This window comes from Meriones unguiculatus, chromosome 12 (assembly GCF_030254825.1).
Source record: "Meriones unguiculatus strain TT.TT164.6M chromosome 12, Bangor_MerUng_6.1, whole genome shotgun sequence".
Lineage (NCBI taxonomy): Eukaryota > Metazoa > Chordata > Mammalia > Rodentia > Muridae > Meriones > Meriones unguiculatus.
This window is the reverse complement of record NC_083360.1, coordinates 65,102,987-65,130,512: the sequence shown is the minus strand read 5'-3', so window position 1 is coordinate 65,130,512 and position 27,526 is coordinate 65,102,987. Positions and strand designations below refer to the sequence as shown.

At 39.4% G+C, this 27,526-nt stretch overlaps 1 protein-coding gene across 3 annotated transcripts in view; it reads right to left on the bottom strand.

The window, feature by feature from the left end:
* The window catches only part of Adamtsl1 (ADAMTS like 1), a 904,412-nt gene that overhangs the window by 653,642 nt on the left and 223,244 nt on the right, over positions 1-27,526 (bottom strand). For all 3 annotated transcript variants that reach the window (XM_060365805.1, XM_060365807.1, XM_060365806.1), the window contains exon 2: positions 12,768-12,887. In XM_060365805.1, coding sequence (XP_060221788.1) covers positions 12,768-12,887 — 120 coding nt within the window. The remainder of the gene's footprint in view (positions 1-12,767; positions 12,888-27,526) is intronic.

Here is a 27,526-nt window from a genome sequence, read left to right as displayed (position 1 = left end):
AGACTTTAAGGTGCTTCTCGTTATGTTAGAAACATCTGTTTAATGTGTATATCTGACCCAAAAGTCATAGCTTTTAGTATGGTATTCTTAATATCTGCCATTTCTGGGGTAGATTTTGACACAGGAATATATTAAACCTATTCCTTCTGGTTGCTTTGTTAAAAAAATGGTCCAAGCATCCAGGGTTTAGTACTAAAGCCAGTAATATATTTCTGCCTAACTTTCCAGTGTAAACATAAAGATGGGGTCTAAAAGTAGATGCTGAATGTATAAAAAAAAAATGGCCAAGCTCCATTCGTGGCTAATTACCAACAGCTATGCCCACAGAAGAAATGTTACCGTGGACACACTTAAGTTGTTTATAAAAGTTATAAAACAGCTAACTGATATGCATTCAGTTGGATGCAGTTTTACCTGTTACTCTCAAAATGTTCGATTTGCTGATATGTTACATTTCTGAGTATTTAAAATTATGTATTTCCTTTTGTGTACTAAAAAATTTCATATGAGTTTCAGGATGTGACCTGGATCTGGCATAGCTCAGAAGGATCACAGATGAGATTTTCCCTGATCTTTCCCATTTAATAGACAAATTTTAACTTCTGTCTCCAGTCTGAATTTGTCTCAGCAGATTTTCACCTGTTTAACTCTGTTCCGGGATCAGCTGTGGACTGCAAGCTGAAATCTGGACTTCCTGGAAACTGACATGATTGCTCCCTGCCTCTTCGGGTAGATCAACTAACCAGATGCTTGGGACTGCCCTATTGCCCAGCCTTTGACTGACATTTCAGCCTTCCTAGCCCCTGATGCCTATGGTTCAATGGTCAGCATCGAAGAAGCTCCAGAAGACGGATCTTCACCCAAATCCCCCCTAGCAGGCTGAAATGCTAAGTCAAAAGGGGGCTCTCTGGCATTAGCTATTATCTTGGGCATCTGCTTAGCTGAAATGGAAACTAATATTGCAGCAACTGGGCTAAAAGCCTAGAGAGACCCTAGAAAAAAAGGATATTAGTTCTCCTTGGCTTACTAACCCTATATCTACCCTGAAGGGACCCCTACTTATTTTTATTTTTATTTTTGGGCCTTGTATTTTCAATCGCTTAATGCCTTTCATAAAAAAAAAAATGCTTGAGAACAATACACTAATGGTACTCAGATCCCATTATAAAAAGGTAAATCTATAAAATACAAGGGGTCATGTCTGGAAGACCCAAGATTGGGTCTTCAAATGATCATGGGAAAGAGGGAAATGAGAGACCAAAAGATAAAGTAGCAGCTATCATTAAGACCTAAAGTAGGTACAGTAAAAAGTTAGTAATGCCCTGAGGGGAGAGCTACCTCACTGCATTCTTTCCCCACCCACTAGAGATACAGTTGCTAGGAAACTGGACCCTCCCCCTAGGGAGGGACACCTGGTCATGGTCAATGGTCTGGGAACCTTCCTATAGCCAATCGATTCAAAATGTAGCATCTTGACCAATAGATGCTTGTCAGGCAGGAATTGCCCCTGCCTTGGGCATGCTGGGAGGGACCAAAATCTATATATCACCCAACTAACCTGGGTGCAGGGCGCTCAGCTCCCACCGTTTTGGCAGTGGGGCTGTGTAGGCCCAAGCTGCAGCTTATAATTTACAATAAAAAGACCCTCATGTGTTTTGAAAAAAAAAAAAAAAAAAAAAGCAGCTAAACACTGCACAGTTTGGGGTTTTAGCGTAATCTTATAAACAAGTAACAAACTCCTTTAAAAAGGTATGCTTTATTGAGCTTAATTGTCTCTTTATATGAAAGGCATTTAATACATAGAATCAGTAATTACTCTTTGGTATCCCAAATGATTTTCTGACTTGTAATTTAAATTCTAGTCTCTCTTCTCTCTCTCTCTCTCTCTCTCTCTCTCTCTCATTTTCTTTCGTTCTTTCTTTCTCTCTCTCTCTCTCTCTCTCTCTCTATATATATATATATATATATAAACACACACTATATATCTACATCTTTACCTATAGATATAGGGGGGTTTAAAGACTGTTTCAAGAACTATTCAGTTCTTTACAATTTTAGGTATTTGTGAATCGATTTAGATTACTAATTTCTCTAAAAATAAACATAAATGGGGGTGTTCGAAATAATGTGAAAACAAACTGAAGGTCTTAGTTTTGTTTCTGTGATAGAAAGTAAGTAAACAAAACTACCCCAACAAAAAAATTCTTAATGAAAAAAAGGTGTTATTGCAGTTTACAATTTCAGGTTATGATCCATTCTTGTGGGGAAGTCAAGGCAGGAACTTTACACATCGCATGACATAATATTCAATCATGGAGAGAGAGGAATGCATACATGCTTGCTTGCTGCGCTAAACTGAATACTTCACCATTATACAGTATATTATACATTCCCTCTGCCTAGGGAATGGTGGTGCCCACAGTGGCCCGAGTCTGTCTGCAAATATTAATTTAATAAAAACGATCTCATAGATATGCCCATAGGCCAACCCAATGAAAGCCATCCCTTACTGATCCTCTTCTGAGGTGGCTCTAGATGGTGTCAGGTTTTCAATTAGAACAAACTGTTATACTGAATTAAAGAAAGAAGTTGCAGTTTGGTAGGGTATTTGACACTCAGAGTCCAGCATTTGCAGTGGGACTTTTGCTTTCTTTAAAAACTCAGTTATGTCATGTAAGCATTTTTGTTTTGTTTAATTGCAGGTGTGGGATATAAGGCTGCTTCAGATTGTCCACAGCAGCTGACTATTTGACTTGGGGACTCTGAGAGGGGTGTCATCTTTATCAGCTGCAGATAGTTTAGTTCTGGAGACTCCAAGAGTGTATAAATGCCAGAGCTCAGAGTGGGACGAGGCGGTGGGCAGTGCGCTCTGAGGAAGAAGGCAACTGCTGAGGTTTGATGAGAAGACAATAAAAAGTTGAAGATACCTTGAAATGAAGATTGGACTTGTCCTAAGGACAACCAGAACAACAGGAAGTACTCAAAAGAGAACTACGGCCCTTCTCCTCATTAACCTTTCTCTCCTACCTGGTGTTGGGGTGTTGGAAGGGATTGAAGAAGGGAGGGAGACAGAGGCATAAAGAAATCCAATAAAATAAAACAGATCAAAAGTAGACAACAATTATAGATGAAATTATTTTGGAGGAAAGGCCTTACAAAATGGCATGGAAATGTGCTAAAAAGATGTGCCATTCACATATGTTAATTATGTATTTCAAATTGATGTCACATTTAAAAAATTTTATTTTGTACTCAAGAAGTTTGATCTTAATTATTGCTTATATTAGCACTGACATTTTAATACTTCTTATTTTATTACCTCTGGTGTATTTTCTATCATTAATCTTAATATCTATTTGTTGTTTGGCAAAAAGGACAGACTTAGCAAATGGTAGACATCTCATAAACAACAGATAGGGGATATGCAAGCTGTGTGGGAATGAGAACTTGGAAGAGGGAAAAATATTTTTCTTCCGTTCAGGATAATGGTTTTCAGTTAATTCCAAAGGTCAATTGTAAGAAATAGTCCCTTCCCTTAAATACTGAGATTCATCATCCTGACACTGTTTACCAGAGTTGCAGTTCATGAACTGATAGGAGGCTCGTGACCTTGTGTTCAGCTGCCATGCTGTTCACTAGTCCTTAATTATATCTGAAGGCAAACATGTGAGCGCTGAGCCTTCTCGTGTCATGCTTCCATGAGTTTTCAGTTCCATCGTTGCTAATAAAAACAGCATTTGTTCTATGCTATTTGTCAGGCATCGTCCTAAGGTTTTATTACACACGTATTATAAAATCTTTCAATCACAAAAGTACAGGGAATAATAAAGCAAATGCTTATGCAGCCACTAGACATGTAAACAAACACTAACATTTGGCCATATTTTCATTGTTAAAGATATTATAAGTGAGGTTAAGATATGCTATGCATAATGACCCAATTCAGTTCTTCTCTTTTCCTTCCTGTCCAGAGTGTAGCCAACAGTACGAAGGGAGCATGTTTTTTCACAAGATGTTCTTTCAATAACATTTAATGATATTCAAATGATATTAAAACTAACGTAACATCTATCAAAATGCTATTATTTCCTTTCAACAGTATGTATTTAAATGTATACTGCAGATCATTTCTACAGTACTTCGTTGTACTGTTTGTATGCATGTTTCAATGCATTTACCTTCTAATAGATACTTGATTTTTCTTGCAATTTCAGTGTACGGCATGTAGATTTTATTGGATATTTGCATATTTCACTAGAACAAATTCTTTTTTTTAGTATTTTTAAAAATTTTATTACTGTTTTCCAATTTCACATATGTTCACCCTGCACACTGATCACGCTCATGCTCCAATTCCCTATTTACCCCCAATACCACCCTTCACAAATACGTCTCAGGTTTATGTCTATTCATTTAGTGTTGTGACTCACCAAGATTAAGCAAGGCCATCTATGTCACCTTGAGTTTAGAGGTACCTGTAGGAGCCTGGTGGCTCAGCTAAGACATACAACTAAGGCGGTGATTTCTGCTTCTCCCAGAATCTGCAGAGCCAACTGTAAAGGGCAGAGTGAGTTCCTCCCATTTCCTTGACCAACTGTAGAACAAATTCTTAAATGAAGATTAATGGGACTTAATACATTATTCAATTTAATTTTGTGTACACTGATAAGGTTTTCTCTAAAGAGGCTGCATCAGTGTATATTTTTAAAAGCAATTCAGGGGGCATTTTCATTACCTTATTTCCTAATGACATATGCCTTTATTAGTTTTTTTAAAAATTGCCAATCTAAATAAATGGCTTTGAATAAATGCTCTTTCAACATACTAATTCCTGAAGCTTAGTAAGGCTGATTAGCTTAATGCATAGATACCATGCATGTCTCAATTTAATGATCCTTCTTTTTTGCATACTACCTGTCTTGCTAATAAAAATAACTTATAAGCTTTGCTTGTATGCTATAGCCATCTCTTTTTCACTATATTGCTGCAATTAACATATCTTAGCAACTATGTTGTCTTTTTTTTAAAAATGTAACTTTGAAGAGTTTTCAGACATACAAAATTGTTACTGAAAAATAAAAGCATCAATTTTATTGATTGGGGCTTTTATTGTTCGGGGCTCTTCATTTCATTATGAAAACCTTCTCAACTACAACTCATAAATAAATTCTTACACTTTATTAGTGGTATGTCTATGTATGTAGGCATGCATGCTACAGCACATGTGTACATGTCAAAAGGCAACGTTGTGGAGCTGACCCTCTTTTTCTATCTTCATGCAAATCCTGCAGATCAAACTCAGGTCTCTGGGCTTCTTCCAAAAGCACTTTTACCTCATGAGCTATCTCACTGAGCCATGTTTTCATATTCAGATTTTAAGTGATTTATTTATATTGTACATATACTAGATAATACAAGCCTTAGCCAATTATTTGTAATTGTCTGCTCCTACTTAAAGATTCCTCAGTTATCTACATTATTGTCTGTGTTCTGTCACTACTCTCCCTTAATTTTCATAGGTTCGTGATATCAGTATTGTCAGAGAAAGAGCTGTCTTTCTCTTCTTCAATTTCCAGCTATTCTACATTGCTAGATTGAGTTTTAGGGAAACTGACATCTTTATGAAGATTTGCCATTCATGAGTATTGAATATCTCCCTCAATGTAGGTTTATTCTAATAAATCTCAATAGAGTAAGTGATATGTTCCTTGTCTAGTAGAATGGAGGAACTAACAGAGGATCTTGACTTACAAGAGTACAGAGGAAGCCTGGCATATAAGCATCACAATTCAATACCGAAACTCTCCCAGAAAATACAAGGGTTACCCACTCACCATCTTAGGGACAGAAGACTGACCTACATATTTGGTAGCAGCTAGATAATCACAGGATGACTAATTCATCCAATAAACAAAATTTGGTATTTCATATAATCATGTTTTCCTCTACTCCTCGCCCCCTCATTCCCTCTAAACTCAGTTTGCCTTTCATTGATGGAATTGGTGTTTCTGTGTGATACAACCTATAGCATTCTGTCAGCTCATTGCTTATCTTTACGTAGTCACTGCCACTCCATTCATATTTTACTCCCTATTCAGGACGGGTCTTTCAATTTCAGCTGCTATTTTAGTAGTATCTTTGCAAGCAGCATTTCACATTAGTTGTTACAACCTTAAAATGGAGCTATTTTTGGCTTTCTTGGATAATTTTGAGGAACTGTATTAGTTCTTTAGTAGATTTCTTTTGTCCTTCCTATATAAATGTAAATATAACTGAGAATATCAGTCTATAAAATAAAAGATAATGAAATATGAAGTTATATAAAATATATGCCAGACTTAAAGGCCTTTATCTAATACACATATTTGTTCATGACCATCAGACTCATAAAACACTAAGCAAGTTTTATAAACTCAGGTAGCTAATAACACTTAACATTCCGCTGGGTAACATTTATATCCTGTCCAGGGTGTTCTGATATTTATTAAGTCATCTATAACTCAACTATTATGCAGCGGTTTCCTCCTAATTGAAATGCTTTTTCCTAGAAGGAGGAAGGAGGCTTAGACTCAGAAAGCTAATGAAATGTATAAGGATTGGGAAGCATAGAAAGTCACAAGATTTTCAGGGCCCTCCCCAAGGTCATGAAAGCATGAGATAGCTGAGCTGTCTGAACGTTGTACATACAGCTTTAGTGGTACAGCTGTCCTGAGTCCTCAGTCATGCTGGATGGGCCTTTTGGTGACATAGCTGCTGCCTTTGTGTTACCCATTACCTATGCTCCTTGTAAGTAACTCAAACTTACTGCTGCCCTGAGCTACATTTGGGTGGGATGTGTTCTATCTATCTATCTATCTATCTATCTATCTATCTATCTATCTATCTATCTATCTATCTTCTTTGATTTGTCATCAGTACCCTATTTGGGGCAAAGAGACCCTTGATTCAAGTTCCCCCAGGAAGAGTCTCATATCAATGTAACTTATATGTTATACTTCAAATACTATCTTCTTTGCTTGTACATATTTGAGACAGACAAACACAGAGAATGCTTAGCAATCCACGATCCTACTTTTGACATTTGACCCTTAACAAAGTACTTAGAAACCTGGGGACACTGCCCCCCCCCCAGCCTGTACAGAACTTCATGCACACCCCTATCCAAACCTATAGCTAACAAGAAATTCTTAGTACTTTTTTTTTTAAACCAAATTATTCCGTAATAGATCTAGTAAATCTATCAATCAAGTGGATGATCTGTCCTGGACTAGCTCAGGGTGTGTGCTCAGTAAGACAAACTGTGTCCCTTGAGAGAACTACTTGGGAAAAATCCCTACCATATTCTTACGCCTCTGCATTATTAGAAGTGCATATGATTAAAAGTCAAGTGCATCATGGGAAAGGGCATATTCAACGAACGAAAGCTTACATACCCCCTCCTCCAGCCCATACTCAGCCTTGGATCCATAACAGAAAACCTCAAACCAGAATGAGCTGCATGCTTGCTCAGGGTCCTCTGCCTTTTATAAGCATGCTGTGGTGTCCTTCCATTCTTCCTGTGATGAGAAACCTTTGCCACTCTTTCAGTGTCAACTTCTTCAGGCTAGAAAGATTTGTTCCAGATGGCAACCACAGGTAATTGTTAGGTCCCAAACCTCAAAAAGGCAGTGCCACTAAATATGTCCCCAAATGACAGTCTGGGTTCAGCTCAAGCTGAATTCTGATATGGTAAAGAGAATAACTGCTGCAGGATACATAAAAGCGTACCCTCAGCATTCCTCAGAAACCAGTGAAACAGGTTTCCATATGCCACCAGAGAGCCATCACTTCTTATCTCTCCCTACAACCAACTATGGCAAATTTGGCATCTAGCTCCCAATTAGCACACACCTGTAACACATACCAAATCAAAGCCCTATGCTAATCTCCAGGCTCCTTTGGTCCTAATACACTTCTGTAACTGCAAATCAGAGCCACCCAGCTCTTCTGGCCTGAAAATACCCTCCCTGATACCCTGAATGGATTGTTTTAGATGGAATAAACTCTTCCTTTCCCATCCACTGAGCAGTCCAGAATGGCAGTTTTCCCTAAAACCTTGCTTACAGTGAGATATTCACAATAAAAGAAGTTTTGGTGGCCAACTCAGGTGATACCCGTGTGTCGTATTGCACAGAACTGAAGACTGAATTGGAGTGGACGTTTTCTTCTAGAGCTCGGGCCCCTTTACTGCATGTTTTTTCCTTTGGGCAAACTTACTTAAAAACAAAGTGGTCACTTCAAGGCTGAAGCAGCTCACTAGCTGAGTAAGAAAGGCTGAAGCAGCTCACTAGCTGAGTAAGAAAAGCTCTGCGGTTTTGTAAAGTGCCTTCAAGGAACGTTACTCCATGGTAAGGAAGGGCAGTCCAGTCGCTGCGTTGGCCAAAAGTAATCTGTTAGTTGGGGCTGAATGCGCGTATGTTTTGATATGTTGCTACCCTCCTTGTATTTACGCTCCCTTGATTTCTAGCATTGGAATCAGGTTGGAAGTATAATTAAGCAAATTAAGTTATCTCCAGGTGTTAGCACTTAAATTGTTTCCCTTCCCTCCTCGGCAAACATCGAATCGGGGTTGCCCAAAGCCCCAAGAACACATGGAAGTCGTTTTATTCCATTTTATTTGAGTTTGTATGTGTTGCTTGGACTGATTTAACAGGTCATAGAAATACTCTGACCCTCATTCTCTGCTCTGTATCTACCAAGGGAGGATTAAAAAAAAATGCCTTAAACCATTTTTAATAAACTACATGTTTTCTTTCAGTTAAGACTCAGTAAATTAGTAAGAATTAGTGACCTGCTATCCTCTCTCTGTACACAGGATATATACATATATATTACATAAATATACAAATATAGAGACTTCTGAACATGTCCCTTCAGCCTCATCCCTCTTCCACAAAACACATTTTACTGATCATCCGAAAGAACATTCTACCCTCAACTAAATATTTAACTAACTTTTCTTTCTACCAACACAGCCTTAAATAACCATGTAGGGAACCACAAAGCGACAAGCAAACGAGGTTTGTTTTAATTACATACCGACAAAAATCCCATTCTGTAATGAATTTCATGTTAATTATTATCCTGGATGTTATATCCGGCTAACAACCAAGACCAACAACCCAAACCAATGTGCCAACACGTGATCTGCGTCTCTGCTGCTCCAATAATGAGTAACAGCTTTCGATGAACAGTCTGTTTCTTCTCCACAAACAATGCAAATCACAAACAGGAGAGCTTCGGGCTGCCTAAAACCTGTTGCCTGCTGAGCCTTCGCTTTCTGACAGCAGTTGCTTCTATGGTTTCCCTGAAGCACAGGGAATAGATTCCTCTCTCATAGAGGAAGCTACTGGAAACAGAAGAAAGCAACCCAGAAAGCTTCTCTAACACGATGTAAAATTCAATCCTTGCCGGGTGGCTCTAGTTGGGAAAAGTAGAGACTGTTCCCTCAAGGTCAAAACTGAACTTTATTTATTTAGGTTAAAATAAATCAAGCCGCTTTTAGGTGAAAGTGTTCCCCAAATAAGGTAAATTAGGCTGTTTGTTGGTCTGTCTTGTCTTTTCTTTTTACATATTGTATATAGGTCCTTTGCTTGGGAAAAAAAAAAAAGGTGTGCGAGGTGGGGGGGAGAGGGGGAGGTCTGAGCACCGTGCAGTACTGAAGGCAGCCAGAAGAGGGCATCAAATCCTCTGAGCTTGGAGTTACAGACGGTTGTGAGCCTTCTTGTGGGTGCTTGGTATTGAACACATGGCTTCTCAGGAAGAATATCCAGCCCTCTTAACTGAACCATTCTCCAGGCCCAAGACTTTAACTTTTTTTTTAAAGAAATAATAATGGTTTAACAATTATTCTAAGTTTTGAATGAAAGATTTTAGACTTTCCAATAAAGGATAAATAAGAAAAGAAATATTTAAACAAATATTACTATCTTCAGGCAGTGGTGGTGCACACCTTTAATCCCAGCACTCAGGAGGCAGAGGCAGGCATGTCTCTGTGAGGTTGAAGCTAGCCTGGTCTACAAAATGAGTTCCAGAACAGCTAGGGCTGCGCAGAGAAACCCTGTCTCAAAAAACAAACCAACAAGCAAACAACAACAAAAAAATAAAAAAGAAAGGAAAAGAAAAGGCTAGCAATGTGGTTTGCCCTGAAGTCTGTCTGTTCAAATGTTCTCTATACTCTCGGTAAGTTTCCTTCCACAACTATGAATTTCCAGTTGGCAAATATCCTTGAATTCACATCATTTGTGATAAATCTGTACACAGCTTAATATGACATTATGGCAGATAAGCCCAAATGCCCTTTCATCTCCTCATCAAAACGGAGATCATTCAAACCACTTTTGCAAGCCTGTGTGCATTTAGGATTTTTATGTAGTTGACAGGGCCGTTTCCCTGAATTAGTCTGTGATGGAATTTTTCTTGCTCTCGAGATAAAATTCTAGGAATAGGGCAAAATAGAACAGCCGCCCCGCTGTCCCCCATCGCTGCCCCCTCAGCAAACACAGCATGCAATTGTGGGCGCATCGCACAGCGCTTGGCCAGGCGCTGGCGAGCCCTGCGTCAGAACGGTCCTGAACTTAGGAAGCTCAGCTGCTTCTCTGACTGTGGAGGTGAAACCTGTTAAAAAGTCCTCGGGCTGCTAAATTGGCTTGAACTGATGCGGACTGGCGTGCACAGACAGTGTGGGTCTGCTGTTTCCCCCCTCCCTCCCTCATGCTCTTGGCCAACGAGTTGTATGTCAATATGTCTACACCGTGTCTACACTGGCGTGAGTTCTTATTCACTCTCTCATTCCCCAAATTGCCTTCCCCCTAGAAAGTAAACAAAGAGGATGAAAAGAATGTCCATGCCCCTAACTAATTTTTCTAAGTGTTGTAGCATGTCTGAACTCTTCCCGACAACAAGCACAGTGATTGTGTGATTTGCCTTTTAGTATCTACTTATGATATGAAGTTACATTTTAGCAAAGCTTTATATCTCAGGGGACAAGCCACGTCCTCGGATAGAGAAAAGCCTCCCTAGGAAATAGGATTTCATCAACTTGCAAGAAGGCTGAACTTTATTCCTGTATTTAGGAGGCCTTGACATTTCCTTTTCCAATCTGCTTTCTAGAAGAGTCATAATTTTAACTACTTGTTTTTGTAGGCGATTCCTTTTCGGGTTCCATATCTCTACCTACTCTTTATGTCTGACTTTATCATCAGTGAAGACTTCAAAGCAGCATGCAGTGTTCTCATGGTAGAAATCTATGGAGTTAGCTAACTACACGTTAGCTCTGTCTGGTGAAATCGTCGGTGTTGAACGAGGCCGGCAGCTCTTTTCAGTGGGACTGCCCTACGACTGACTCATTATGTTCATAATCAAACCACACTATTCAACTTCTTTATGTTATGAGAGTGACATAATAACTAGACTCCCATGGTGATTTCACATAGTGCCCAATCTCAGCCCTTCATAGTTGGCATTTCAGACCTCAGGATGGGGCAAAACTAAGATATAGCTGCAAGATACTGTTCGTAAGAAAGAACCCTAAGTGCAGGTGGTAATGTCTATGCACCATACTACGTCATAATAAAAGCTTGATGGAAGCAAAGGGAATATAAGACGCTAGGCGCTGCATTTTCAGACTCATTGGTGAAAATGACACACACGAAAATTAATTACAGGATCCCTGAGAATCGTCACCACTGTACCTGCTCACGCCTGGACGCCCACCTTGAGAGGTTCACAAGAGTCTACCGCCCAAAATGAGTGAAGTACAAATGCCCCACGTGGAGAAGATGTAAATGACGTAAATGACACAAGCAATGCTGATAGCATCTTGGGAATCACTGCAGAGGGAAGCAATTTACTTAGCATCTATAAGAGAAAGACTATATGCAGGATATAGCCAGAAAGTGTAGTGAGGGAGAACAGGCTAGATGAAATAGACCTAAAGGCATCTTTGTGTTTGCTTTGGGATATTGTTTTTCTGTGTTCCTGCTATTTGACGGTTGTGTAGGAAACCCACAGGCCTGTGTAGATAGCAGCCTCTAGCCAGGAGGTCTCCTGAATAAAAGCTCTGATCACCCAGAGCCACAGTCAGGTCTCAGAAGCCTATGGTCCAGCTCTAACGACATAGCCCCAGTTGCACCTCAGAATCCAAATGCCAGAAGAAAACGGCCATGGCTTGCTGTTGTCAATCAACAATACTTATTTTCATTTGAGAGTTCATTTGCTAGACCTTCTAAAGCAAATAAACAAACCTCAGACCAAAATGCAAAGCAAAACAAGAATCCTACCAGACAAAAAAGCATATTTCATATAATAATTGTAACTCATACTTTGAAGTGAAAGGATCGGCAGTGGTGCCAGGAATGGAGGATGTTGGGATTCCCATCAACCAATAAAACAATCTCCTTTTTTCTTTACTCATTTAAGTTATTACCGTTGCATGTTTAGACTCTGGCAAAACATCAGATATTTTTGAAAGTGAATCCTCCACAAGCTGCCTCAAACAGAGTTTAACACTCAAGTAAAACATTTAGAACCTGCCAGATGCCGGAAACGTCCGGAAGTTCGCCCACGGAGTCTGTGTGATGCCTTTTTTGTTTTACCTTTCCCTCTTACATGCACGTGCAGGTGTCACTCTATGTCTTGCCTTTATGTTTGCTAGAAACGACCGCCATTGGCCAGAATCAGCCACTAAACTGCTGTGTTTCAGTGACTAGATAGAAGAGACACTGTACCGGGTCTTCAGGTTTGTGACTATTCAAGAAGTCAGACAGGAAATCTTCATGAAGGCTCTCTCTTCGAATCAGGGTGAATTCCCTCAGGAAAACAGCCCCCTGGCTTTGGTCTCCGCATACCTAGAGAGATAAGAAAGCTGAATTAAGCCTTCAGACAGAGCCTCTCGGGAAAGGGCATGGGGGATTAACATCTCTTAGTTGTAAAACCTCTTGGATTCATTTCAAGTCCGATTAGAGCAATGAAAAACAATGTACACAAATACAAATTAATGTGAGAGGCACGAGGATCTTCTGGCATGTGGCCTCTCTGACAGATGCCAGGACAGTTCCCTATTAGGGTGGAGCCTCTTCACGAACTGGTTACCCATGATGCTGAAGTTCAGTGATTATAGGTTATTTTTTTTTTTTTTTATAGTCAGGGACAGGTCCTATGCCACTGGGCCTATGTAGGTACCGCATAGAAAGAGACTACCAACTCTTAAGGATCCATTCCTAGAACAACAGGTCTGAGCCCATAGGGAAGGTCCTGGTGTCCTGTTAAATGTCCACCAGATACAGAAGCCCTGGCCTGAGCCCAGAGCTGACTTCCTGGAAGAGCTTTAGAATGAGACATGCATTGGCTGCTCCAGAAGGAGGTGCTGGAGAACTCTTCCATGGAGCTTATCACATAGCAGGTTCTTTACACTTAATCTTGCAATAGCCTCAGAGGTGTCTCGTAGCAGCCACACTTGACAAATTAGGAACCGGAGGGACAAAAGGTTTCAGGGCTTTGCCAAGTGAGTAAGTGTTGAAATCAGCATTCAAATACAGGTCTAAGCCTAAAACCTTTATCCGTTCTTCACATCATTTGCTATTGAGCTGCTCAAGCCTTCCTCTCTTGAGTGACACATTATTCTTATGTAATGTCTATAAATCGAAGAAATGGCCACTTTGCCCAGGCTTCTCAATGTCCCCCGACCCTTTACAGTCAAATGGCAGGAGTAACTGCGGCAGCTTGGATTGTCCAGAAGACATACCATGTGGACAATAAGTACTCAGCAAATACAGACAGCATCGTTACGAAACCATGTCCTGCTTAAGAAATAAGGACAGATCTGAAACTTTCAACATCCAGGAGGTTTTTGTTTTTGTTTTTAACAATATTTAATAAGGATATACGCCTATCCATCCAAGTGTTTTCATTTTCCTGACTTCTATTTCAATTTTACAGTTTTACACAACACTGAAGTTAGCAATGAACAATGTGAGGGTGCGTGTAAATTCACGAATGTCTGCGATAGCTCGTAATGAATTAAAGAAATTTTAAACCCGACATCTTTGGGAAAAGAGAACAATTTCCATAACGTATACGTGCTATTGTTCCCTGAGGTTGAACATCCAGGACAGTTTTGTCACGGGAAACAGCATCTCACTTCTAACGTCTTTCCTTCCTGGTGTCACTACCCTGACCATGTTGCTTCTCATGGCAGAAAGGACTTTGCAGTTGTAATCAGGGATACCGAAGAGTTGACTTTGACACAATTAGTATCTGGAAATGTTTAAGTGAGCTCAGTGTAATCATGAGACATTGCCAGCAGAATGTAACAGATTTGAAGGCAATGGGTTCACACCTGGATGAGTACAAAAGATTAAAACAAAACAAACAAACAAAAAAATGTAACTAAGAGCTTAAAAAACACAGAGAATGGTTTATGACCTTCAGCAGGCAAGGAGATTATTTTCAAAGCAATACCATCTTGAAACAAAATCCATCTAATTTTATTTAGGTATAAATATTCATAAAGGAAAAAAAACCTGTAGGAACCAGTACAGCCCTTACCACACTGTTTAAGTAGCACATTCCTGAGCATGCTCAGGTCAAGATTATAGTAAACAAGGACAGATGGCTGATAGGCTTCATTTCTGAGCAGGCTTGGTCACAGAGTACATACTCAGAATATTACAATGGTAGACACGAAATCTCTGGGTAAGTTATGGTTTTACATAGAATTTCAGTTGAATCATCTTTTTAATTTTTATTTTTTAATTAATTAATTTTTATTAATTATACTTTATTCACTTTGTATCCCAGATGTAGCCCCCTCCCTCAGCCCCTCCTAATCCCATCCTCTCTCCCTCATCTCCCATGCCCCTCTCCAAGTCCACTGATAGGGGAGGTCCTCTTTCCCTTCCCTCTGACCCTAGCCTATCAGCTCTCATCAGGACTGGGTGAAGTATCTTCCTCTGTGGCCTGGTAAGGCTGCTCCCCCATGGGGGTGGGAGGCTGTGATCAAGAGCCAGCCATTGAGTTCATGTCAGAGACAGTCCCTGTTCCCCTTACTGGAGTATCCACTTGGAGACTGAGCTGCCATGTCTACATCTGAGCAGGGGTTCTAGGTTATCTCCATGCATGGTCCTTGTTTGGAGCATCAGTCTCAGAAAAGACCACTGTGCCCAGATATTTTGGTTCTGTTGCTCTCCTTGTGGAGCTCCTGTTCCCTAGTTGAAACATCTTTAAAAGGGCACTGTGAAGATATGATAAAATTGGATTTTGCTCAGTTTGGGAGCTAATAAGAGCTTTTCTTTGTTGGGAAAGAAGTTAAAGTCATGACAAAAGGGTAACTCAAAGTGTCACAGGGACTTAAGCTGCCATTGCTAGCATGAACACATAGAGGAACACGCAGGATTCTTAAAAGTGAAGTACATTTTTCCTGCCAGTGAACTTGAAAGAGGAACCCAAGCCCTAAAGGAATTAGGTTTGGCCAATACTTCGATTTTAACCAACTGAGAACCTGGGAATTCAGCTACACCTTGCCAGACTTTTATCCTACAGGAATTGTGAAATAATATTTTCATGTCGTTTTTAAGCTACTATGTCTGTGGTAATTTGCTATGGCAGTTGAAAAGGAATACCACTGTTGAGAGGTAGGGCACAAAAAAAGGTTATCTTGCTTCTTCTGTGTTAATTTTCTGAGAACCAAGTGACACTAATCATGCAATATAGAGGTTACGAAAAGCCTTCCTTAAAAATGTGTCTTTTATGCAAAACCATTTCTGCTGACTTTAAAATTCACTGTTACTTAATTATTTTCTCTTCAGGATCAATCACTCAATCCTCCCTTGAGTACGTAGTTTAATACTCCTCAAAACTTGTCTCCATCATCAAACTTCCTTTGCCCAAAGCTTTCCTCATTCCCTTCCCGCTGACTGAGTTTCAAGGTCACAGAACTGCCATATAAGACTACTCATGGCTCTTTTGTTCCCAAGCAAGACACAGTCTAGGCAAGAAAGATCAATGCTTCTTTACCTCTTTCTGGAAAAGTGAAAAAATTGAGTTCAACATGATGTACACTACACGCGCAGCAAACACAACCTGCATGACATTCTCAATACACACACAAATGTGCTGCAACTTGAGTATTTTCAAAAGGATGTAAGCACGGTGAGGACTCCTGAATGCTACATTTAGTGAAATATTTTTTTTCTTCTGAATCCACCTCTAATAGTTTGAAATTTTTTGCCTATCATCTAAAACATTCATTCTCTCTAAGTCTTCATTGCCAAGGTTCATAAAAGAAAATTAACAAACTTTGTCCATTTCCTGGGGGAAAACTTTTGTGCCTATAGCAAACTTGTTTTTCTTTGTTCAACTGATTAAGGAAATATGAAGAAATTCGTATATCCCAAATAGACAGTGAAATATTGAATAATTACTAATAACACTAAAAGACAACCAGGGGTCATTTTGTCCATTTTGTTTATATCCTAATTCTCAATCATAATTTTGTGTTTAGGAAAGAGTGTGTCTATAAGGCCAGAGAAATGACTTAGACATTAAGTCTACTTACCGCTCTTGCTTCCCAGCCCCTACACCATGGCTCACAACTGTCTGTAATTCTGGTTCAGGGATCAGACACCTTCTCTGAGGGCACTGAATGCACATGGCACACATAGACACACCTGGGCACACATATATCTCTGTGCTTTTAGGTCTTAAGAATATCAGCATACCTTATGGTTCTTGCCAGGATGCTCAACTCGTGAATCATTTTTATAAGGCATTAACTTGAATTTAACCCCAGGAATAGATAAGAATATACAAGGCCAATGTATTTCTTTTAAATATACACATACAGTGCCTATTTTTTCAATTTAACTGTGTTTCATGAATATTATTTCTAATTATGTAATTTAAAAAACTATGTTTTTTGCTTAATATTATTGGTTTTGAGTTATTTGCCTATTATTCATAATTATAATTACTTTTTGGCTATTAAAGCAAACCTGGTAGAATAGAATAGAGGAGAGGTAGCAGGTTGTGCCAATAAACACATTTCTACATCAAGTTCAAGGTAACTTTAAAAAAAGCTTTCCCTCTGAAGCGCTGCCATTACTCTACTCTTCTACCTGTTTTCATGTGCACATATTTGCTCAAGTCCTAGTGTCACCACCTTTCCTATGGAAACAAGGAACAGACTACACATTCTTTTTCATGCCATAGATTAGCTATGTACACCAACATTTGGCAAAGAAAACAACAGTCGCTCATCAAAGCAACCATCTTCCTGCCATGGTGAGAACAGACCTGGATAACATTTCCAAGCCCCCTTTTTGGCTAAGAAGGAAGTAAAATGGCTACGGGGCACAGCCCATTCAGACACACATAAACACACAAACACCCACGCACACACCCTACTCCTCCCTCTATGCTCTTTCAGAGTTTGTTTCATTTTAAATACACTGCTTCATAGAAATCCAGGGGTCAATTTGTTGACAGTAAAAGAGCATAGTTTCCAGAATAAATGCATGCAGGAAGACTTGGCCAAAATCAGTTCACTTATCTAAGTGATCAAGAAGCACAGATTTGCATCACTGTCTATTTTAGAGCCTATTTGTGCAGTGAACTTATCCCTAACCATGCCATCAAGAACTTGCAGGCAAGAGCACGGAAGGTTATGAGAATACAGGGCAAGAATGATTAATTCATTTAAAAGGAATTATGCAAGGATTTAAAGTGGAGTTAAAGGGACAACGGGAAGTTACCAAATGGTCAGCGGGAAGGGTGTGAGGGGGAAACACTTGACAGCAGGAAGAAGATGCAGCCTGGGTAACATGAGGCATGAAGGGGTTCGGAAGACATGCATGTGAGTTCATGGAGCAACAGTGAAACTGAATCTGTACGGTAGGCCTGGTCACACTTAGACCAGGGTGAAACCATGAGAAATTTGCTTGCATGCATATCCTAGGAGACTATTCTGGTAGCTGTCAGGAAGGAAGCCTGGAGGTGAGAGTTTTAGATAGCTGGAATCTATCAAATGTGAACTTGTGAAGACCTGAGCAGCTGGTGAAAAAGGAAAAGATTACAAGACTTGGCAGCCGACCACGTTCAGAAGGTACATTTCAAGTTATGACTCTATCTTCTTCCTGAATTTAAGCATTAGAATGGAGAGTGGCATGCAAAACAGAAGGGTAAATATAAGAGGATCGAGTACTTGAGTTCAATGAGAGGTGTGGTGAGAAGTGACTCTAAAGTCTTGGGAAAGAAAGATGAGGATACTGCCTAGGACAGACCGGGCTAAGGACTGCTTTGTGGCTATTGACATCACATGAGGCCAGGATGATGCCTAACATTAATGAATAGCCAAAGCAAAGAACGGAGGGTGAAAGTCATAAAACCTGAGGCACACTGTTATTTCACGAACACCTTGCATCCATCTCTGGCGTCTCATTCATAACAGGAGAAAGTGTTAACAAGAAGGATGAAATCCATTTGGACTTTGCATTTTAGACCTCCTTCTACTGGCTGTCTATGAAAATACCTTATATCACTATAGTGGACAATTTGCTGCAGCCTGCAGGTTCGCTGAGGACAGAGGCCATGGACAATTGGCCAACTTCCAGAGTCTGAATTCAACTAACTTTGACTCAGACATTAACTTTTCCAGGGCAAACTCAGATTTTACAAATACTATATTCTGAGGTGAGACCACATTTCCTGATTTGAGGGCTCCTGGGGCTCCTGGGGCTCCTGGAGATCCTGGGACTCCTTTATTTGATATGTCAAGAAGTACTTTGTAGTCATAAGGTAATTAAAATATAATCATGACTATCACTCATTAGCTTTAGGTTTCAGTAGCATTAGTTCTGAATATGAGAAAATGGAACTGTGTGGTTTGAGAGGATTTCGTATGTAACCAATGGCTAAATCAGGTTGAGGGACTAGAGATGGTGTCTTGAAGAACTGAAACCATTGACCACCAAAAGCCCCATGGCTCACCTGTGAAGAACACAAAATTGTTACTGAAACACACGTCTATTCTGATTGGATTTCTAGAGCCCCAAGCAGCTGTTCTATAATAGAAGGAAGACTGTTTCTGCCAGCACATGTACCCAGTCAAGAGGATGCCCTCCCACGGCAGTCTCGCCTTCCTGCTTCAATCACCGACTCCTGTCTTTCTGACTCTTGGGCTGCCAAGGTACTCCTTAAAGAATCCTGGAATGAAAAATTTGTAGCTTCCAGAAGAGAGTCGTATTGCCTCCAGAAAGGCATAGAAGCAATTTCTTATCGTGCTGTTATGTTCTCTTTAATGGGACCAAGCAATAAACCTCACTAAAGATAATTTTAAATGGACATAGGTAAGAGCAGGAAACTGGGTAATCCTTCAAACAACTTTCCACCCTTTACCCCAGGAAAGTAGAGGGAGGTAAATATGGCTTGAACCTAAAGCAAAGCCATTGACTAATAAAACCATCTTTTGTATCGTATATTTGAGATGAGAGCAGAGACTCAAAGCTAGTTCTGAGACTTGCTTTTGTCTTCCCCTTCACATTTGCTACATCACACACTGGCACCAAAAAGTCTTCAGCCTGACTTAGCTTTCAGTGTCTGCAGGGAATACTGATTAGGATTAGGACTCTTCTGCTCATAATGAACATGTTTGGTAAAATGAAAGATAAAATACTCCCATTCATATTTTCCTACTCATAAAATGTTTTCGATATGGTCTGTGGCTAGCATCTGGAAAGCTGATATCCAAAGCAACTGGTTTGAATTTTTGAATCTACGTTATTAAAGAAAAGCCATAATTCCTCTAATAATTGGATGCTTATAGCTGGAATTTTCATGAAACTATAATTTTCTTATAATTCTAGGGCATGTTGTACCCTCGTAGGCTGGGAGGAAGGGCTGCAGAAATAATTGAAGCTTAAACATACAAACATGTCCTCAAATTATCAGTTTATTGTTCTTATTTCTTCATGTAGCTCTTCTGTGAAAACTGAAAGGTAGCCAAGCTTATATCCCTAGGGAAGGATTTGGGTTTCAACTTTACTTACAAAGTATAGCACTGAAACCACAAAACTATTAAATTTTTTTTCTACCAAAAGAATTTTATAAAGTAAGTTTTATGCTCATATTTTTGTTCACAGTTTACTAAGAATTAAGATAGTGAACCTATAAATTCTCAGTGGGTTAGAATAATATCTCAAACAACTTTAATAACTGGCCACTGTATTATCCAACTATGAACCTATATTTAAATATCAGGGAGTAGTGAAATAATTGAGCTCTTGGCACAATAAGGACAATGAACTATTTATTGAACAAATAACTCAACAAATATCTTTCTGGGGTCAAAGTGATCTTCAGTTACAGCATTGGGAATGACTGTGAAGCAGGAGGGAATGATGGCAGCCCAGTTCAGTTCTACCACATCATGCCATGTCCATTGGGTCTTTAAAGCCAAATGATTCAGAAATTAAGAGATGTGTGGAGAAAGGGATAAATGAGAATGGTCTAAGTGAAATTAAAAAAAAACAACAACTACATTTTCTAACAAGCTGCTTCTAAAAAGCAATACATATTAATGTTTTAATTAAAATCTTATCATTTAGTAGCACGTGCTTAATTTTAGTTAACTTCACTTGCATGTAAATAAGTGTCTCTGGCTTTCAGCTGTGATAGTAGTTTTGTTCTCTTAGGACTATTCTAATGGCTCAAATGCCATGAAGAATGGTCAAGCTTACCTTCACTGATCTCCATTCATTAATCTAGGTAACTACATTCCTGGCTTGAATATTCAAGAGTAGTGAGATAAATATTAGTGTGCAGTAATTCGATTACAAGGGCTAGGAAACATCCTGTGCATATAATCTGAGTAAAAGTTTGTCTGGTTATAACAAAAGAAAAAGAGTAGTTCAGAGGTTAATAGAGTCCCTAAGTAGTAATCCCTATAGAAGTCTACAAACTCATTGTCACCAATCAGAGAGGTTCAATCACATCATCAGACATCAGCAACCCCATTTTGCCTAGACTCAAACTCCCAGAGACCTCTAGCCAGCTCTGTAGTGTACAAATCATTTCTGCAGAGAGCAGAAGGCAGAGTCCCTTAAAGCTGTGCTTCCAATATTGAAAGGGTCCAGTTGGAAAACCATTGCTTTACTTGGAACATATTTTTGGTTGTTGTGTCTGAACAAAGACTCTTAGACAAAGACTGTGACACTAATATACCTAGCCATGCCTTCTGATGTAGCAGGCTTGTCTGAAGTCAGGGGAGAATGAAGCCTGGGTTAGCTTCAGGTATCCCCAGCATTGTGACGGCTGCCAACTATGCAAGCTGATTAGCACTGTTACACTCCCTGGAGGAAAGGCTAAATATGATCCCCAAGAAGGTCAGAGGGGGGAGTTCATAAAAGCATTCTTGTAACAATATTTAAGCCACTGACATTTATATACCTGGTGTTTGGAACGTAAAAACATCTAGAGTATTCTGTTTGTTCTTCTACCAACTTTAATTACCATTTCTAAGGATTGTAAAGATAATTGCTAAAATGTTAAGAGCTGAAAGAAGTGAGATGGAACATGCTGGTCCAAAAATGTTCAGCTGGGCCTCATAATTCTTGCTACAGATGTTCTTGCTTAGCTCAGGTCTGATTTAAAGAAACAGCTATAACATGGTTGGAGGCAAGGTGACCAGATGTAGCTGAATTTAAAGACCTATCCCAGAATGTCAATGAAAAGACGCCACTTCACTAGCACAATAACCATTATGTATAGGAAGCAAAAGTTAAAGGAATATCTACCTTGGCTTTATCCTAGACAGATACATACTTTGACGTGAAAGTTATTCTAAATAATAGAAATAGTCAAACAGAAAAGATTGGGAATGGTATAGGCTAATTATAGATAAGATATGGAATTTCTGTGAGTTAAAAAAAATTTAACACCAACAATGAAATAAAAATATTGAGATGATCTTCAGAGACATCTTCTCAACAATCAATTCAGAAATAAATTTCCTCCCTAAGTGTGAGGCATGAGTAACATGAGTCTCAAGATATCTCAAAACCTATATATGATGACAAAGTTATCAAATAAAACCAGAATGACTTTATTCCCCTAGTCATATGTAGTGAAATCTCTTCATCCTAATCTTTTCTGATCACTTAAACCCATCACGAGGGGAATGGTGCCTCTCCCATAGAATTCTGAGGACTCCCTAATCCACAAAGCATTGCCAAGGACAGCTGTGATGCAACTTCATAGGTGGGTAACAGAAATGTGGCATTAAATAGGTAGGGTCTTAAAATGGATGGGCACAGTTTTGTCATACCAACAAGACAAGGAGAAACACATAGGACCTTGAAGTTGTATCAATGTATGTGCTTACATGCCTGATTTAATGTAAAATAAAGGACTCATACTATGCTAGGAATCAAGAAAGCTTAGCTGTTGAAGATTTTTATTAAGATTTATTAAGATGAAGAAAAGCTGAAGAAACTATCTGTATATCTGTATATGCTTTCAGTTGTAGAAATAAGCCTTTGGGTGTGTACGTGACATGTGTTTATATACGTCAGCATTATTATTGAGGCTTTTGTAAAGTGAGTCACTCAGCCAATAAGTTAGAAGTCACTGTACTGCCCATATGCTGAGCCAAGTGGAGGATCAATTAGGCAAGGAAATTTTCTCTCCTTCTATGTCTCCTATCATGGAGTACTTCATCAACATTGTCTTGGATGCTACATTCTACATGTATGTCCTTGTTTGAATTAAGGCACATTTCTCATGGGTTATATTAATGACTAACTAGCACAGCAGTCTTACCAATGTAGATTCATCCATTCCTGAAAGGGTAAGAGAATTATATCTTCTTAAGGAGTCTCCATTGTTTATCAAACTTTCCTTAGCACTGCACTGCAGCTTGAGGCTCCTCCTCTCTAATACTTCTAGAACCCTTCTCTCTAGCTCTCTGTACATCCCATCAAATGATTCTCTTTCCTTACTAATCCTGTGCCCCCTATCAATTTCCAAGAGAACCAGAAATAACATCTTATTGTAGCCTTTTGACCAAGAACTACTGTATCAGATCCAGTATTTTCATTTTGCCTTCCTACCTATATCAAAAATTCCACAAGGTCTGTCTCCACAATGGGTGGCAAGGACATAGTACTTCTCTCTTCTCCCTTCACATCGAAGGCAGTTGGACTTGTCTACTGTGTTCTGAAATAATGATCAGTAGATGAGAGAGCTTTCTGGCTCAACTCTGTCTTTTCTAATCTTCTCACAGTTAGCCCGAGGCCAAGCTCGGCCTCATTCCAACATTTTTTTATTCACCTGATCACTGAAATTCAGATGTACATAAAACACCGTAATCAGCTAGCTCAGTGGTGCTAACTGCTTACAAGAGTCCACATACTAATTTGAATTGATTAGTGGAGATGTTACCTTTTACAGTTTCACAAATTCTAGAAGCGTTTCTGCTGTCGGGAAGTGTCACGACCAAGAGTTAAATATAGAAGAGAGTAGTTTGGTCTCAGACAGATGTACGTTCTATTTAAAAGTGTTCAAAGTACAACATTAGGAGCTTTAGGGTTAATGATAGTGTAACTCAGATGTATATGAACTCATCTCCACCTTTATTACCCCACAAACACATGTTTTAAAAAAAAGTAAACACATGAAATTACAAGACATGTATATGAGGGTTTAAATTGTATTTTTGCACTAAAGAATTTCAAATATTTGCTCAGTATCTCAAGATTTGAAAGCACCCAAGAAGGGTATAGTTCCTACTTAACGCATAGCAAGCATTCTTAAATGCCTTATTCTCTCCTCCACACCTACTCCATCATTCCTAGTGTACTTCACACAAATGGTTGCTTTTTCTTCAAATCATTGCCTCTCACCTTCCAGGTTACTTTTAAAACTCACCTATGTATTTCTTAGAGGAAACAGAAGAAGAATTTTGCATATATTTGTGTATTTATGCTTTTTCTTCTTTCTAGTGAATTCATATATGGAAAAGAAAATAGCACGTTTAGGTACACACATGCATATGTGAAGCACCGGAGTAGAGACAGCAGGAGGCTGGAACATGCCCTAAGACTATGCCTTCTAGAGCTCAGACATTGCAGCATTGGTGCTGAGCCCAGCCAAGCATGAGGCATGTGATCAAGTCACCTCAGGCATGCTAATCCAACTAAGCCCCCAACTGAGTGTGGCTGGACTGAAACAATTGTCACCTAGAGCAGTCATCCAGTCCCATCCCAGGCTGGTCGCAAAGCTCTAGAAGGTAATAATCATGTGGCTATTACTTTATGCCTTTTGGTTTTGAGTTGATTTGCCACTTGGCAATAACAATTCATACGCCATGGTATTGGATGCTGAAGGGAAAAAGGAAAAGCATGTTCATGCTCACACCAACTCTGAGAAACACAGGGCTTGTAGGGCATTTCCTTTCCTCTTGTTCATATCTACTGAGTAACAGGATTTAAAAATTTTTAATTAATTATTTATTACAATGTTTTCACTTTGTATCCCGACTGTGGCCCCCTCCCTCTTCTCTGCCCAATCCCTCCCTCCTCTTCACTCTTCTTCCCCTATGTCCCTCCCCTAGTCCACCAATAGGGGAAGTCCTCCTCCCCTTCAATCTGACCCTAGCCTATCAGGTCTCATCTGGACTGGCTACATTGTCTTCCTCTGTTGCCTGGCAAGGCTGCATCCACCAGGGGGAGGTGATCAAAGAGCCAGCCACTGAGTTCATGCCAGAGGAAGCCTCTTAAAACCATTGTAGACACTGACCTTCAACTGATGCTGTGAGAAAGAAAACAATCTTTTGGTGGATCTCTCTGATTTTTAAACTCTCATGCTACACAGTTCAAATTGTCTGATGTTAGATTTTTCTGGTATTCTTCTCTGGGTTTCCATTTCATGTAGCTAATAGCCAAGCTAGGTGCTCATGTTGTCATATCATGGATGACATAGTTATTATCATATCAGTATAATATGTAATATATGAATATAAGTATAATTTCCTATAGGAGTCACAAGATAAAGGTCTTTCTGTGTCTTGCTCAGTGTCCTGTTCCAAACACAAACTTGAATATAAATACATGGAAAACATGAAATATAAACAATATGAAGTCATTACTTCTTGATTAAATTGAAATTTTAAAGACTCTTCTTCATTCAATATTGTAAAAGTTTCCAGAACCGCTGCTTTTCTACAAACTCTTCAGCAGAAAATATTTTGGGAGTATTCTATGAGTCTTTAGTTTTTAATCTTTTCTTCCTGTGTTGAGCAAAGCAGTTTCAATATCAAAATGACACAATGAGGCTTTGGGGATCAAGACCCATGGATTAGGGCCACTGTCAGTTTACACTATATTTTAAGATTGCCGTAGACTGGCAAAGTGTTGAGTTCTATACATATCTCAGTGATGAATTAATAAAGACATATGCTATCAGTTATTGATTTCAGAACATTTTTACAGTTAGACAGAGGCTTAAAATGCATCCAATTAATTCCCTCTGGAGCCCAAATAGAGTAGACTGATATTTCCAAGAATAAATTTCTGAAAAGTATCAATGTCTATACTGGGGAATGTAGACTTCCTGGTGTCAGCCCTATGTCCTTTCTGCCTCAAGACTCCAGTGTCCTCTGCTTTGTTTGGGTTTTCTTTCCAAATAGCTGGCAAGTCTAGGAGGTGGATGACATGGGGTCATAGGGAACAATGAGCTCAGTGAATAAAGAGTGAAATGTGGCTAAAATAAAAGGAGGATGTCGTTCACAAGTAAAGCATATGAAAGCTTTGCTTTCCTAATTCCAAGCCCTGCAGACCATAAACACAAAAAAGAAAGTTCAGTTTCAGGTGGTGAACTTTAAGAAGTACCATGAGCAAACCAATGATTCCTGAACAAAGTGTTAAGCAGTTAAGCAACAACTTGATGTGGGGGTTGTTGAGGGTGGGGTGGGGTGGGGGTTGAGGGCTTGCCTTGCCTCTATTTCTAACTACCTGCCTGCCTTTATGTTTATTTGTTTTTGTCTTCTAACTTGCATTACCTTTGCTGTTTCTGCCAAGCTCACAAGGACCTTTCTCCCACCCTGTCACTCTTGTGCCCCTAGTCACAATCTCCTGCTGGTCACTATCCTTTGAGATCCCCCCTACCCTGATTTTCTACAATAATGAGAAGACTCTAGCTCTCTGGCCATTCTTTGACTTTCTCTTCTGCAGACCGCTCTTGCACCTAACCACAGGTGAGCTCAAGGTCGTCCAGACAGGTATCTTCCTCTCTGTTGTTTCTTCAAATGCAACCCTGTTAGTTCGAAGAAAGCCATTTCCTCTGGACAGATGACTTTCACATTCTGATAGATCATGAACCTTACCTGAGTATATCCGTATCCAGAGTTGGAGCTTTGCTGTGACTGTCATGTCACCGTTCTGTCTCCTAATATTGTAATTCCACTGGTACTTAGGAGTCTCTTCTATTCATCATTCCCCTGTGGGACCTCTGATTCCACCGGCACTGTACCCACAGGGGCCCTGCTGTGTAATACGATGCCTTTCCTGAGACCTGCCCTGCATGGAAGAACTACTTCACCTCTTCCCTGAGGTGTAACGTGGGTACCACGACTTAAAGTGATCTGTAACTCCTTCATTAGGGATGAGGAAGAACATAATATGATGTTCTGAAATTACGGAAAGTGATTTGTATCGTAGGAGGTAAAATACAGTTTCATAGTATCACTAATAGCAGGATTCCTTTTTACATTATGAATTAATAGAGACTGTCCATTCAAATTAATTAGTACTTCCATCTTGGCTGATTTACTTGGCTCAGAAAAAGTGTGGATGTTCCAATGTAAACAGCACTGTGCGGGGGTGTATGAGACATATCTCAATTTGTTGAGAAATGACTTCTGGCTCCTCATCTTTAAACAAAAAGCATAGAATATTATTACTTCTCTAATGACGTGCATTTTCATTACTCTTCTGGTCACTTTAGGAACTCATTTTATCCTCCAAGTAAGATCAAGAACCCTGATCTCCTGATTATGCTGTAAACCCAAGAACAATATCTGAAACTTGGTGTGAGAATTTTCGTTCATTCATTGGATAAAAACAAATGTATAGGTGACCCAGTGGTTAAGAGCCTGCAATGTTCTTGTAGGGAAACTGAGCTCAGTTCCCAGCACCCAAGTTAAGCATCTCACAACTGCTTATAACTCTAGATAAATGGGGTTCTGATGCCTCATGCCTCTGAAGGCATTTACATGCATGTGCACAAACCCTTACACAACTAAAATACATACAATTAAAAATAATGAAAGTAATTTTTCCATTATAATCATACACAGAAACTTTTCCTTATTTTTTAAGATTTTCTTATATATTTCTATTTTTTTCTTTTTTAAGCATTTTTTCTTTTCTTTTTCCTTAATTAATTCAATTTACATATGGGTGATAGGCCCCTCCTCTTCTCCTCCCAGTCCCACCCT